Here is a 15604-nt window from a genome sequence, read left to right as displayed (position 1 = left end):
GCTTTCATGTCCTGGTTTCATGTTCATTGTCCTTCCTTATTTTTCTGCCACAGGGACAGAACTCTGGCCTCTGGCTCCATGGGTGGCGAGAAGCTGTAAGATGTCGCTGCTACTCAGGTGCTTCCACTTTGCCATCCAGACTTTCACCTTGGCTCCTTTTCAAAACAAATCATGGCATGTTCCCACAGAACACCCATTCTTTCAGGGTCCCTCTGCCCTGCTACTCAGCACCATGCCACTGGCAAAGGTGGGCCAGGCAGGCACACTGAGGCAGCGTTCATTTACATAATGCACATCGGAATCGCCGAATATATAGAAGTATGAGGGGAGCTGTCTCTGCTGTGTCTAATGATTATAGTACATTTTGTTAAACTTTGTTAATACACAAACACAACATGTTTGGTTCTACTAAGGCATTTCTGCTTAGCTGAAATTGTGTTAGTGATATAATAAAATGCAGGTGCATTACACTACGTCCAATAAACCTACACACTGTTAAGGCCTGCCCCTAAATAAAACCAATGGTTCTGTTTCATAATCACTGCAAGCAGTCCTCTTGCAGACTCAGCGTCTCCCATTAAGCAGTCCTCTGCTCAAGCATGTGAACCTTTTGGCTGATCTGCGGTTGCATTCACTCTCGTTCCATTGCCTTTGGCAGGTGGTTCATGGTGACCCATTATTGTTTTACTCCCAGTGTTGGCCTAGGCCCGTTGTGAATATGCTGTGGGCAAATTCTTGAGATTGCCATTTGAAAAGAGAGATATGGCAACCATTAGTATTTGATCTTCCAAACAAAGACCCTAACATGTTTTTTAGTTTCCCGGATATGCAAACATCAGGTGATGGACCAAAGATTTCTTATCTCAGAGTAAATAGCAGTGCTTACTCTAAATAGACCAAAGAATGGGATTTGAGTTTTCCTGCTAATCAGTGCTGACCTAACTTTTGGTCCGAATCTGTTTACCATCAGTAATACGTTCTAAATAATCAAATGTCCAATTGTTGGTATTAGGAGACGAGACAAATGAAAAAAAAAAACTAAAAAAAATTATCCACATTAATAAATACATAAATAAATGTAGATAAAGTTTGCTAATTAAGTCACTAGTCCAACATGGAAATCAGGGACTTCTGATTGCTCTAAAAGAAGTGTATGTGCATTTCATTTTCAAGATAAAAATAATGATGTTTTTCACCAAAGTATGTCACTAATGTTTATAAACTATAACACAAATTATCATTGTAATAAAATAATAGAATTGGTTGGCGTGGCTCATTTAATGTTTGAAACTAATTTATGAAGATTTACAGCAAACCTTAAATTACCTGCAGCATTGATGAAACTAGTGCCTGGTTTCCAGCAGAGTGTAACACATCAGAGTTCCTCACAGACAAGGAACAAAGACCAGACGTAGAACGTTTAAGTAAAGGTTGCTGAAAGGTGCCTCCGATTGGCAGGATGATTCCAAGCCAACAACATTAGTCCATATTCTGTTCCATTACACTCTTCTTAGACTCTTTGTTTCTTTTGCTTAGCTAGCTGATAGAAACGCTCTGCTGTGAATGACAGCAGGTATTGATTGTTGAGATCTGGGGTTAACGTGAGTTACGGTGGCATGCAGGTAGTGACCCCGCTGCAGCCATCCAGGCCTTCCTTTAGTTCTTTAATATGCTGTCAGATTCCAGGCATTCCCGCTGTCTGGGCCAGTGTTAACTTCAACAACACTCAGGCCTCAACTCTCCTTCTTGGCCAAGCAAAAGCACTTTGTCACAGTCTTGTCTGTATCATAAATATACAGGTATGATGAGCAAAATCCAGCATGGGCATATAAATGTCCATGCTCTCACATAAATATGTAAATACAGATATATTTAGTGTCACCCTAACTCTGGTCCTATAACTGATCAATAAATCAGGCTAATGACCTGCATGACTCTCGTCTCCATGGACACAATGGCATTCTTGTGTGAACTAGAGGGATCGGTAGACAGATTATAGACTCATTATGCTTGCATCCTAGGCATACTCGGAGCCCTAAAGCAAAGGATATTGATTTCTTAGGTATTGCCAATAATTCACAAAAAAACAGACAAGAGGGGGAAAAAGTGACAGGGAAGTGGTGAAGAAATAGGTGGCATTCTCTGAAACCTTTAGGGAATTTGCACCATTTAAAGGAAGCATTCAATTGCTACGAAGCATTTGGATGAAAATAAACATACAATGCAGCAATCAAATCAGGATGTCTATGGTGCACATATAGTGATATCCTAACCTGGGGGCTCACTGTCGTTGCTGTTAACGCCGATGTTTCTATTTGTCTCTTTTTCTCACTAGATGAGAATCTGTTACATGCGTTGCCAGTTCAAGCTCCCAGTGGCAAACTCACTTGAGATGGTTTTGGGGTGGTCAGGAATGTGCAGTGGGACATTCACTTTCTTTAGAACACTTCCTGTCTCTGAGACTGAGCTTCCATACATTTGTCAGTGAAAGTTAGTTAATTGTAGAACAGAGCAGACCTTACTAGGACCACACTAATATATGTGTGTGTGTGTGTGTGTTTGTGTGTGTGTGCATGCGTGCGTGCGTGTGTGTGTGTCTGTGTGTGTGGTATGTTAAAGAGAAACATTAAAGAGATGGGCTAGAGATAGAATGGGTACATGTATGTTTATGTTTGCATGTGTCACAGAGATGTTGTACCTTCAAAAATATTTCATCTTCTGCAAAACATTCGCCTTTGAGGAAAAACTCACAGAGCTGCGGTTTCCTGCACGCTGTTGCATTCGGCACAGCCTACAGAAGAATAGCTATTTTGTTCTAACCATAATTCGCTCCATTCATAAACTTTACATATGTCTGCACTTAGCAAATTGGGATAGCTGTCGCCATGTGATAGAACAGCATGTGGAGGAAAATAATTTCTTTATAGCAACTCTAAGAAAGAAAAATAAACACATTACCCAGAAATGTGTGCTTTGGTTTACAGCCATAGATAGTGGTCACTATAACAGTGTTCACTTCTTTCACCACTTATTCTGTATGCAGTTTTAATTTTCAAAATGGTATAAAGAACAACGATTTTGTGAGGGCTCTGTTGGTAGGAGTTACTGGTGATAACAGCACACGGGGAATTACAGGGACTATATACAGATTGCAGGACAGTCAGCAAGACACAGGATCATCTATGCCTGTAGTGAAGGCACCTGTGACATAAGACACCCCTGCATGATGATACCCTCCAGGCCTTCTGGTGGCACTGTTAACTTTGGCTGCAGTTGGAAGACACCAGGAGACATCGGGAGTCGTAGATGTTGCTACTGGTAGCACGGGCAACTTACCAAAATAGTATGGAGCATGTGATAGGCACCAATCCACCAAGGTGATGATGCCAGTTTTAGTGGAGATACAGTCCTCTGTTGGGCTCAGCAGGGATAGGGAGAGTGTTAGACATGGAGCAGGACCTTCCAGAGCACTAGGTGGCGCTGTCAGAAAAGGTGGTTTGGCTGCACTTTTCGGGATGCTTGACATCACCAAAACTGCCACCAGGCAAAGTGGGTGCTGTAGTCCATGGCCTCGGGCCCAGGTAAAGGATTTCTTGATGGATTTAGGGGAGCAATGGGTGCTCAGACAAGGCCTGAATCACAGATAGACACACACACACAGAGACAGAGACAGAGACAGAGAGAGAGAGAGAGAGAGAGAGAGAGAGAGAGAGAGAGAGAGAGAGAGAGAGAGAGAGAGAGAGAGAGAGAAGCAGAGAGGAATCAGAGCCATGAATAGCATCAAGTTCTCAAATCCAATATACAATATCAGTCAAAGTGGGACAGACAAAGTCAGTTTGGTCAGAAATTGGTTTAATCAAAGGCTTTAATGTAACTTCCACCAAAATAAAAGTTTATTTTGTTTTTTTTCCAGAAGGTCAAACAGATCCCTTGTCCAGCTATAAATAAAATCTGTTCCTATTCATATGATCCCATGCTACCATAATCATCTTTAGAAGGCTACAAGCAAAATTCAAACTAAAACCAAGGAATCACAAGCAAATAAAATGGTTGTATCACACACAGATGCGCCGGTAGTATTATAAGACACGATTGTTGTAGTTTTGAGAGAAAAAGCAATCCAAAGGGTAAATGAGTGATGGTACTGACCCCAGTGCTCTTAATGTGGATTAACGTAAATGTAAACATCCGCTGGTGCAGACGAGTGTGGGGCAGGAGAGAGAAGAGACACCTAGACTGCCCGCTTTTGAAGTCTGTGGAACATGGAGAGCAACCTGACAGCAGCTGCTGCTGTATTGCCTCCACCCAACCCCACCCCACTCCACTCCTGCTCCTTTAGCTCACAAAGCTCACAAAGTAAGCAAACGGCCCAATGTGTCAAAGCCCCCTTTTCAAGAAAGAAAGAAGGGGGAGGAAAACGAGACTTTTAAAAAAGGTAACGTGGAACTGAAGGTTTCCTTTAAAGGTTTCCTAACATGGAACTGAAGGTTTCCTTTAAAGGTTTGCTAACGTGGAACTAAAGTTTCCTTTAAAGGTTTCCTAATGTGGAACTAAAGTTTCCTTTTAAGGTTTCCTAACGTGGAACTGAAGGTTTCCTTTAAAGGTTTCCTAACGTGGAACTGAAGGTTTCCCTTAAAGGTTTCCTAACGTGGAACTGAAGGTTTCCTTTAAAGGTTTCCTAACGTGGAACTGAAGGTTTCCTTTAAAGGTTTTCTAATGTGGAACTGAAGGTTTCCTTTAAAGGTTTCCTAACATGGAGCTGAACTTTCCTTTAAAGGTTTCCTAACCTGGAACTGAAGGTTTCCTTTAAAGGTTTCCTAACGTGGAACTGAAGGTTTCCTTTAAAGGTTTTCTAACGTGGAACTGAAGGTTTCCTTTAAAGGTTTCCTAACGTGGAACTGAAGTTTCCTTTAAAGGTTTCCTAACGTGGAACTGAAGGTTTCCTTTAAAGGTTTCCTAACGTGGAACTGAAGGTTTCCTTTAAAGGTTTCCTAATGTGGAACTGAAGGTTTCCTTTAAAGATTTCCTAACATGGAATTAAAATTTCCTGTAAAGGTTTCCTAACGTGGAACTGAAGGTTTCCTTTAAAGGATTCCTAACATGGAACTGAAGGTTTCCTTTAAAGGTTTCCTAACGTGGAACTAAAGTTTCCTTTAAAGGTTTCCTAATGTGGAACTAAAGTTTCCTTTAAAGGTTTCCTAACATGGAACTGAAGGTTTCCTTTAAAGGTTTCCTAAGGTGGAACTGAAGGTTTCCTTTAAAGGTTTCCTAACGTGGAACTGAAGGTTTCCTGTAAAGGTTTCCTAACGTGGAACTGAAGGTTTCCCTTAAAGGTTTCCTAACATGGAACTGAAGGTTTCCTTTAAAGGATTCCTAACATGGAACTGAAGGTTTCCTTTAAAGGTTTCCTAACGTGGAACTAAAGTTTCCTTTAAAGGTTTCCTAACGTGGAACTGAAGGTTTCCTTTAAAGGTTTCCTAACGTGGAACTGAAGGTTTCCTTTAAAGGTTTCCTAACATGGAATTAAAATTTCCTGTAAAGGTTTCCTAACATGGAACTAAAGCTTCCTTTAAAGGTTTCCTAACGTGGAACTGAAGGTTTCCTTTAAAGGTTTCCTAATGTGGAACTGAAGTTTCCTTTAAAGGTTTCCTAACGTGGAACTGAAGGTTTCCTTTAAAGATTTCCTAACGTGGAACTAAAGTTTCCTTTAAAGGTTTCCTAACGTGGAACTAAAGGTTTCCTCAAGAGACTTTTCTGGTGTTGACTTTGAACAAAACAAAATGGAGGTTCACTACAGCTGCTCCTCATTTGTGGGGTTTAAAATATTTAAGGCGCTTTTATACATCTCTTTATCCATTTGAAAGCAGATTGTGGAGCAGTGCACTGACACACTGGCACTCCAGTTTTTAGAGTGCAAATTAATTAATTCAAACAGTGAGGCACATTGAAGCATTTAGTACAATATTTGTCCTGCTTGCAAGCTGCCACTTTCTTCATTCTCAGGTTAGGAGCAGTCCACATTCCTCACCTTATTAGTTAGGAGCTGTATGTAGATTCAAACACAGGGCAATGACTACATTGTCTCTGAAACTTTGAGAGAACCCTCAGACCTCAGGACAAAGGCAACAAGGCAAGAACCATCAGATGACGTGAGCTGTCCAGAGCTCTTCCGGAAGTGTCAGCCTCTCATTTATGCCAGTAGATGGAGCCTTTTGCCTGCCAGCTCCCACAAGAGCAAAACACATGAACCTGGTCCACGGAGGCCCAAACACGGCCACCGGATAGAAACACATACTTGATCCAGGTAGGCCCAAGTAAATTGTAGTAAAGTTCACAGAGTTTCCAGAGAAACAGAACATTTTAGACAGAGGTCCTTCAGCTGCTGTCCAAGCAAAGTGCTGATGAAGGACCTCTGTCTGAAACGATCTGTTTCTCTGGAAACTCTATGTACTTTACTACAATTTTGAATATCTCTACATCTCTTACTACAGTACACTGCAATTACTCACACACACACACACACACACACACACACACACACACACACACACACACACACACACACACACGTATAGATAGATAGATAGATAGATAGATAGATAGATAGATAGATAGATAGATAGATAGATAGATAGATAGATAGATAGATAGATAGATAGATAGATATAGTGTATATTGCCTAACAAAGCTTATTATTAATAAGTAATAAAATTCCACATCCACATCCATCTCCTGTTTACTATCAGTTATTTTACTCTGATTTAAGGAAGTGTCATCCTCAAGCCTACAGAAGACAAAAAGAAAGGGCACTCTTCTTTACCGGGTTAAACAACAGTAGTTCCCCAGTTTGCTTTGCTCTAGGAGGGAGGTAAATCCTTTGTATTACAAACACTTTTATCCCAATGGGATGTAAGACTGAATTCTAGCCCTAAGGCATCTGGCAGACCAAGGTTCAAAGGTCAGTAGGTTTTGTTGTTTTTTTTTCTGCTAGTGGTTTCCTAAATACCTCCATCACAGGGAATAAACACAGTGAGATATCCCAGATCCATGTCCCACAGAAACAGTACGAGAGAGCCCAGATCTTTATGTGCCTGCTGACCCTTAGCGTTTTGGGGAAATTGCTGTGATTAGATAAAAACAATGTGTTTTGCCCTACAACAAATGATTAAATATTAGTAAAATATATTTAGCAATTTATTAAAATCACTGTTACTTCGTTGTCATAACCATATAGTCACAGGCTATATACTGCAATTTAATGTGCATGATGTCTGTTCAGTAAGGATGTTGAAGAACTGGAAGTGAAACTGAACCATGCACTCAGTCATGACACCAGAATACAGAGAAAAGCCCTGAACACTTCAGGTGTTTTACCCCTGCATGCCAGCATGATATCTACTTCCCAGTCTGACTAGCACCCTGAAGAACGCGACCCATACAGACTTAGCTAGCACAGCGCAGCCTTACAGCTGACCTGATCTCAGGGTCAAGAACCACTGTACAATTAATCTGGCCCACTTTTGACCCATTAGACAACTGACTGATTTACCACGCTAAATTAGAAATATGCAGCACTAAATGAGGTTGGATGGTGGCAAACACAGGCAAAGTTAGTTGGAAAATGCACAGAAATTAGTGGCAGTCAATGGTGACCTCTATATGATCGTAATACCTATTCAGGGACCCATTCAGATTCAGAAAATAAATTAAAGTTAATTTGAAGAATCACTAATATTTGCCACTCACTTAGTGAATATGATGACATATAGCAAACAATATTTACTAAATGACAATTTGGACATTGAGATGTTGTTATTGATGTAGAACATAAGTATGCCAGATGAAGAAAAAAAAAAAGAAAATGTTGATTTGTCAGTTAAATTCAGCACACTTCTTCAGGCCATTCATTTGAAAGTCCAATAATTATTGACCAGTTGTGTTTCTCTACAAAGTTCTACTGGATCCCATGAGTGATCTGCTTCTATGCTCTCAAAGAAAGTTCAGCACTCCCTTACTTGAATCCCAAACCTCTGGTATAGTAAATATTGGTTAGGCTCCTCTACTCCAAACAGAGTAATCAATCAAATGACATCATGGTATGAACCTGAGGCCCCAGGCCCTCCGCCCCAACATACACAATCATATCGGAAGAGCACACACACAGTGAATGGGAGAGATTGATGGAACTGAAACGGCAGATAGCACTCTAGCTTTACCTGCAGCCTGACCCCTCACCTGACTGAAAGAGGCTGCTTCCAGCATCCCCCTGTGGGCCAGTGTGCCCTGTGTTTGTGCACAAACATGAGTCTCTGGGAGGTCTGCACTGGTCTGGATTAGATGCACTGGTCTGTGGCAGGGGTCTGCGCATGCCAGGAATTTATGAGGGGTGGTTTCACCTGTTTCCTAACTTTGGATCAATGATTCCAGACTCCCAAATGCCTGGTGAAGGAGGGAGGATCACAATTAACGGAGATATGACTGCTAACAAGTAGAACAAGTGGAGTGTCATTACCTGGTTATGGCAACTTTATGCTCCTTAACCTCACTGCAGTCCTCTCCCTTTCTATGAGCCTGGGAAGGGTGTTATTCCCACGTCTTAGTGAGAGGATGAGAAGAATCTTGACATAGAGACCTGTGTGTGTGAGTGTGAATGTGTGCGCGCCGCTCAAATGACACCTTCTGGCCGACCCTAGAATGGCTCATCGTACCCACTTCCTTTCTGGAGCTCTTCCTAAATTACAGGATGAGCTGGCGGAGGTTAATTTGCACTTCGTCCAGCTCCCTTCACCCTGCCCTTCTCCGCTCCATTAGACACATGGGAGCCTGCAGGGTGCGTACTGCACAGCCACCCGCACCGCTTGCGGACCCGAGCTGTCAGAACGGGTGGGAGTTTGCCCACGCCGCCCTCTGTCTCTCCGAGGTGGCCTGGGATTTGGTCAGATGTCCCAGAAGGGAGTGGACGGGAAAAGCAGCTCAGGATGATAATTTGTCTCGCTGGTCTTAGGTGACCTCCAACACCCCCGGATGGGCAAATGGCCCTAGATAACCCACTGACTTGTTCCTAAACAGACAGTAATGCTTTGTGGTCAGTACAGACCCAGTGCCACTTCCCTTCGTCCCCCACCCAAGGCCAGAGGGTGGCCAGCCATCTGGATGCATTTTCTATCTCCCTTCAAGCTTCTATATTTAATTTGTTAATTTCCTATGCAAAGACAGGGGATGTGTGTATTTGAATAGCCAAGAAGCACCATCTTCTCCAAGGGGCAAAGCTGCGACTCTAAATTAAGGTTAAACGCAAGCAAAACGACATGTTGTTGGACAGGAACAAATATTGCATTTCATTGTCTGTGGCAGCTCGAGAGTGTTTGATAAGCACCGTGGCCCATGTGCAGGGCTTTCTTCCGTTTCCTCTCCTTGCTTCTAGAGCTCTGAGGCTGAAACGCAGGGAAAAGGCTGTAACAGCTCGCCTCCGATGTGTGGCTATAGGACCCTGGCAGCCGCAGATCCATAAATGTATCTCATATGTGGGGCTGCCTTGACGTAGCCCAGGAGGCATGCTGGCTGGGGGTGAAACGGTTAACATTGACATCGGGTGGCGAGGGGCTGTGGTTGGTCTCAAATCTTTTTAGTGTGCCGCTGTGGAAGAGTTCTCCCACAATTTGCCCAAAGCGCTCCCCTCCTCTATCCTATGAAAAAAAGCAGAAGAAGAAGAAGAAGAAGAAGAAGAAGAAGAAGAAGAAGAAGAAGAAGAGGGCAAAATCTGTGTTCAACCCAAAGAATGTCTTTTGAGATGCACATGCTCCTTCTTTTTTACGCCCAATGAATGCTTTATCCCCCTCTTTACATTTCCACAGATCTGGGTGGCAGAAGGGGGGGGGGGGGAAGCCATTACACAAAAAATAAAAATAAAAATGCAGTAACCAGTTACAGCATTAAAAAACAAACAATTATATGCTTTTTCGGCATTTATGCTTCTGTTGGTCTGAAAATGATTGATGGAACAAAAATGGCATTGTGTGGCTATTAATGGAGTTTTTGTTTGTTTGGATTTTTTAAATTACACACTTTCGCACAATGTGTACATTTATGTCTGCCCCGATGCCTTAACAAACGCTGAGGGTCGGGCGTAATCGATCTCCGTAGTATTTTCGCCAGTAATTTGTGGCTGTGGCTATTGATTGTACTGGTTTCATACGCTCGCGGTCCTGACGCCGCTCTGTCTACGGGGGAGTGGCCTAGGGAAGAAAACGGCGAAATTCCTTTCTGGTCCACCTTCTTTGGGGGTCTGAGAGCTGTTTTTTTATGAATGAACCGAATACCAACGACAAATTAACCACTTTCTTTCACAGGAAAAGCGGAATTTCGAACGCGAAGTCAACAATATGTTTCCACCGGTAATAAAGTATTCAAATTATAAATGTGTTTAATTTTAAAGATTAGCCCATTGTTGACTAAATCGAAGAATAAAGAAAAACGATGCCCTTCTATATAAAAACACTAACTTACACAGGCAAGCGAAAATCTTTCCATTGAGTTTAGGTTTTATTTAGATTTTTCTTTGAAAAATTATTTTTAAAAGTTGTTTCCACCCTTCTTTGGTTGTCTCTTGCGCCAAGTGTTCACGGCGTAAGCAAGCTCGCGTTGGTTCTAAAGTCTATCTCTAACTGAATTGTATTGAGTGGAAAAGGGTAGGCGCGGACTTGCCATTCCGTTGTTGAGCAGGCTTGGTCAGATCGTGGGAAAGGGCCTTCACGTAAAGCAGTTTTTTCTTTGTCTCTGTTGTTCTTGTGTAATTGATCTCACTCCACGTCGATGGGCGGAACACTTCAAAGCCGAGCGACTGTTGGAGGTCGGTCTGCAAGCACGCGTTTTAGCCACAATCACACAGCTTGTGTTCTCACTCTGGAGAGGCAAAAAGGCAGATGCATAATTATTCTGTTTAATAGCAAAATTTAAATACATTTTTTGAATGGTCGGTTTTGTTAAGCCGTGATGTCTGAATGAATGTATTTTAATTTCTAAATTAATTACAGTTAATTGGTCAAAATAAAGAACTTATCTTGCAGACAGAATTATTATAACTTATTTTAACTAAGTCATATATGTTGTGAGCGCTTTGCCTTTTAACAAAACATGTTTGACATGAAGATGTCACATAAGTCACATTTATGTAAACCTGACGTAGCCTTATTTTGTGTAAAACAAATTCTGTCCTGAGCAGCTATTACTAACGACTTAAGTAATTGCCTATTATGAAATGTGCGTTTTCGCTCCCTGTCCCTTTAAACTTGTTGGATTGTTTCCAGTAACATGAATGGTGCTGGACACGTGAGTTTGTCTCAATGTGGTCTCTCCTCTTAGCGTCGCAGAATTTCTCATGTTTTCTATGGCAGCTGCCCAACCCCCCCCCCCCCCCTTGCGCTTCTCATTGCCCCCTCCCTCCCCCTGTTATCCACCCACGGGAAAAGTGATTTTCGTCTTTTTTTAATGTATATACCTCGGCCTCGTCCAGTCAGTGGACTATTTCCGTGTGGGCAGCAAGGATGCATTTAAAATACCAACATTTTTAAACCAATCCGTGTAGAAAATCTTTCCCCGCAAATTCTTGAAACTCCGCTCTGGTAGCCTACGCTGTACGCCAAACACAGCGCGTGGATTTGACAGTGCACTGTTACAGTTCCTCTGCAAATGTATCGCACTCGTTTGTACAGACAAGACTGAAATTCCTATCGATCACTGGCTTATTTTATTACTAAAGCCACCCCCACCCAGTTCTAAAGAGGAGGCATTTTTCTGTGCCAAATACTCAACCGGGCAGCACGTGCTTTTCACAATACTTCTGTGGCACACTTTGGAGATTTTATTTTGTTTCCCACTTCACAAACTCCTTTTTAATTAGTTTTTTTTTCACAGACCTCGCTGGTCCTTATTCAACCACAGCGGATCCCCTCTCGTATTCCGCAGCAGGACGTCCGGTGCGCGAGTCTGAGCCCGTGCTGCAGGAACAGAAGGTGCAGGAGATTACTGTTTGGTACAAGTCACAATGAGTGCACGCGGTGAGGAAGCCGGCGAAGCTTCAGGATCCCAAGAGCAGCCCGCCCCGGCTGATCCTCCGAAGAGAGGACCGGGAAGACCCAGGAAGCTGCCGCAAGTCAGTATGATTTTTTTTTTTTCGCAAAGCATACCATCACCGGGATGAAACTGTCTATGCAACTGTCGCGTTTTATGGTATACTGGGAAATGTAATTATTTAAATACGGAATATGCATTCACAACATTCTGCACAAAACCACTGACTCTATGCTGAAATGTATACTTTAAGATAAGGTTTGCGCGTGATGGTGGCATTTTGTGTGCAACTTACTTTGTGCGGGAAGAGGTGTACGAGTAGGGCATATTCCATAATTTACAGACGATTCGCAAACGGAGGTGATGAGCTGTAACTGACAATTATCAACACGTTTGTTGTGGAAATGTTCTGCTATGCATATCAAAATTGCTATGTGTTAACCGAATGCAAACATGCCAATGGATATCTAAATGATGTTATTAAATGGTGCATAGCCTACCAGTGATTTTCGGCTGTGTATGTTCCCTGGTGGTTGGCTGGAATAACAACTATCTGAGTTTTGCTGCTGGACGCTGGTCGTTTGTTATTATGTTTCACTGTTTACAAACCTTATGTTGTAAGTTGCCTCTTAACAGTTGGGCTATGTAGCTTTTTTGCGCCGCCTTTGACCAAGCCACGACCTCCGCTGTTATGTAGTACAGATAAAAGGGGCAGAGAGTAATCGGTGTTGGCTGGATGCTAGTTGCACTTCACGCCATTTGATTATACCTGTTGCATTTGGCACTTTGCTTTAAATTGATGCTGACGCTCGTCATTCGAACTGAAAAACTGCTCGTTGCTTCCTTTTGATGTTTTCAGATGTAATTAGGTTGAAGACGGCTCCAGCAGCTAGGTCACGACCACATTCTACACGCGGGACACTTTGGGAGTGTGTTTATGGATTAAAAGACATGATTCATTGTCATAAGGAAGTCCAGAGTGACTCAGTCCTCTAGTTACTTGTAATTACACACTGGAGAAATGAGGAGTTAAATAACAATGTGGTTCGTCGCTTAGGCTTGTGGAAGCGAGTGCGTAAAATTTGTCGCAATAAAAGCAACGTGTATTTACATTTAAGATGGTATTTTCTAAGCATTTCGAATTCCAAGCCTTATCAATCAAAACTTACTTCTCAACCGCTTCGGATTTCCTCCGTACTACACAGACATCAGCATCACGTGATTCTTTCCTTGGTATTTCCGACAATGAATAGGTTTCCGATATAGTCTACTACATATAGGGCTATATATAACACATGGTTCAAGGCCTGCATATAATTTTTAGTTTAATCTGGGCATTTAAATCAGTTCATTTAATCTGACTGGCTATATGATCTTTCTTTTAACTGGATATTGTTACACTGAGGCAAAATACAGAATTCAAAAATAGCTTTGTGCTTTGTGTGTATTCAAAGCTGCTCTGTACCAGTAGATTATTGTACGTATATTTTATGCAAGAAATAATGGCACATTATTACATAGCATTTATTCTAATTGATTCATCCATAAATTAATTTGAATTACATTCTCACACATATGCACGCGCGCGTGCGCGCACACACACACACACACACACACACAAAACCTTGTCCTTTGGTCTTGACTTATAAATGGCAGACCACCAGTAAATGCATGCATTGTTGGAAATGGCTGTGCCTTCTCTGAACAGGGGGTAGTGAGTGGGGGAGTGCAGGGTGTTTAGGAGAGGGGGGAATAGAATGGGCCTCAGCTTTGTTTCCTGTCCTCATGGCCCGCATTCACCTCCTCTCCTCTCCAGGAGCCCACGGGTGAGCCTGTCCCCAAACGACCGAGGGGTCGCCCCAAAGGAAGCAAGAACAAGGGCCCCTCCAAAGCAGCCAAGAAGGTGAGAAGCAGCCTACTACTGCACACCTCCACAGCCCCGAGCACGCACACCCACATGGGCACACGTGCACACACACACACACACACACACACACACACACACACACACACACACACACACACACACACACACACACACACACACACACACACACACACACACACACTCATTCACTGGTGGTAGAGTGTGAAAACACACATGCACACACATGCACACACTCAGAAATGTACGTCCAGACACACATGTAGGCATGCAATTTCTCCCATTCTCTCTGTCTTCATGCTAACTCTTCACCACATTCTCACATTCTGATGGTCTTAGCAATCAAAAAGTAAAGCTCAACTTTCCAAAAGAAGGGATTTGACAAATCAATAAATCAATCAGTGCTTCCCAGACAATTTAAATGCATGTAGGGAACGTTAGCAAGCTGTGTGTGTGGTAGGAAGATGTCTGCTTAGTGTCTCAGAGCTTCAGTGTGAACGGGCAGTGCACAGGGAGCAGAGCCCACCAATGCATGTCTCCTCCTACTGTCCTACACACCTGTTAAACAACCCCATACACAGACAGCACACACACGACACCTGTTTGTTTAGGCAGGGAACAACACTAACAGCACTAATCTATCTTAAGGATGCAATCGTTAACATTTCCCCCCTTTTTGTGTGTGTGGTCTGGTATGGTTTGTCATATTTGGAAAGCCCCCCCCCCCATTTAAAAGTATTGCAGTGTGATTCTCATTCCCATGCCATGGGGGAGTTTAGATGTCTCCATTTATCTGCTGGCATTGCAGGGGGAGGGAGAGATTGGGGTCGGTTAATGACTCGCTGACAGCTAAGCTTGCTCTCTTCCGCATTAAGGTATGACTGTAAACAGTCATGGGCCTGCTTTGAAAAGCCCGGGCACTTTTCTACTGCCGTAATCCTGTTTCATCTCATTTGGCCTTGTTATGATAAACAGTGGGCAGATAAATCTGCTAAGATGAAAGGAGTCTGAATCACCGAGGCGCCTGACTAGGAACACTGTTCACAAGGATCGCTCTCCCACCCCAAATCAATCATCCTCACCAGCTCCGACGACTTCACTGATTGAAATGAAGTGTTCATCCACCCTGTTTAAAAAGCTCTGCTCTTCCCTCTGACCCCCACACAGCATCCGTGCTGCCTAACCCAAACACCGGGGAAACACCCTACCTTTAGTGTGGTTCAAGGCTTGATATGGATAAAAGGGCAAAGCACAGATTCGTCTTCATGGGAGTCTGCACACAAGTGGGCTATTGGGTCTGAGAAGATTCCACTATGATCCTAAAGTGTTTCAAACTGCAAGCATAGGGAAAAATCAGAGCTTGTCTGCAGTGACTGAACTGAGTCCCTGTGAAGCAGTGGAATGCATGGTCAGTATTCAGGATTCCTGCAAACATTTTAAAACAGTGCAAAAATAGTGCTTCTTTACGACACCTTACAATGAGTCTTCTTACAGTGAGTATTTTTCAAAGTTTTCAAGGTGTTTGAAATGCAGTTAACTTCACTCATTTAAGTCTGCTTTGTGCAGCGTATACTCACCAAAATGCTGCTCCAAAATATAGAAACCTCTGTAGCTGTATCATATGAACAGGCCAGGCTAAAACTGGAAGGA

The 15604-nt window shown here is 42.7% G+C and overlaps 1 protein-coding gene and 1 long non-coding RNA gene across 3 annotated transcripts in view; one reads left to right on the top strand and one right to left on the bottom strand.

The window, feature by feature from the left end:
• The first annotated feature begins 10285 nt into the window (after nt 1–10285).
• Nucleotides 10286–15604, top strand: part of hmga2 (high mobility group AT-hook 2) — a 31379-nt gene continuing 26060 nt past the window's right edge. For both annotated transcript variants that reach the window (XM_081723957.1, XM_081723958.1), the window contains exons 1-3: nt 10286–10394; nt 11914–12151; nt 13886–13972. In XM_081723957.1, the coding sequence (XP_081580083.1) occupies nt 12044–12151; nt 13886–13972 (195 nt within the window). In that variant the 5' untranslated portion in view covers nt 10286–10394; nt 11914–12043. The remainder of the gene's footprint in view (nt 10395–11913; nt 12152–13885; nt 13973–15604) is intronic.
• LOC145659998 (uncharacterized) lies at nt 10498–12715 on the bottom strand. Its single transcript, XR_014126214.1, has 4 exons — nt 12570–12715; nt 12365–12443; nt 11916–11996; nt 10498–10902 (listed from the first exon to the last, which is right to left on the bottom strand). It is a non-coding gene; the product is annotated as an uncharacterized LOC145659998 (long non-coding RNA).

The sequence above is a fragment of the Electrophorus electricus genome, chromosome 11 (assembly GCF_041902795.1).
Source record: "Electrophorus electricus isolate QZ-2024a chromosome 11, ASM4190279v1, whole genome shotgun sequence".
Lineage (NCBI taxonomy): Eukaryota > Metazoa > Chordata > Actinopteri > Gymnotiformes > Gymnotidae > Electrophorus > Electrophorus electricus.
The sequence above is the reverse complement of the archived record's forward strand: the minus strand, read 5'-3'. Positions and strand labels throughout refer to the sequence as shown.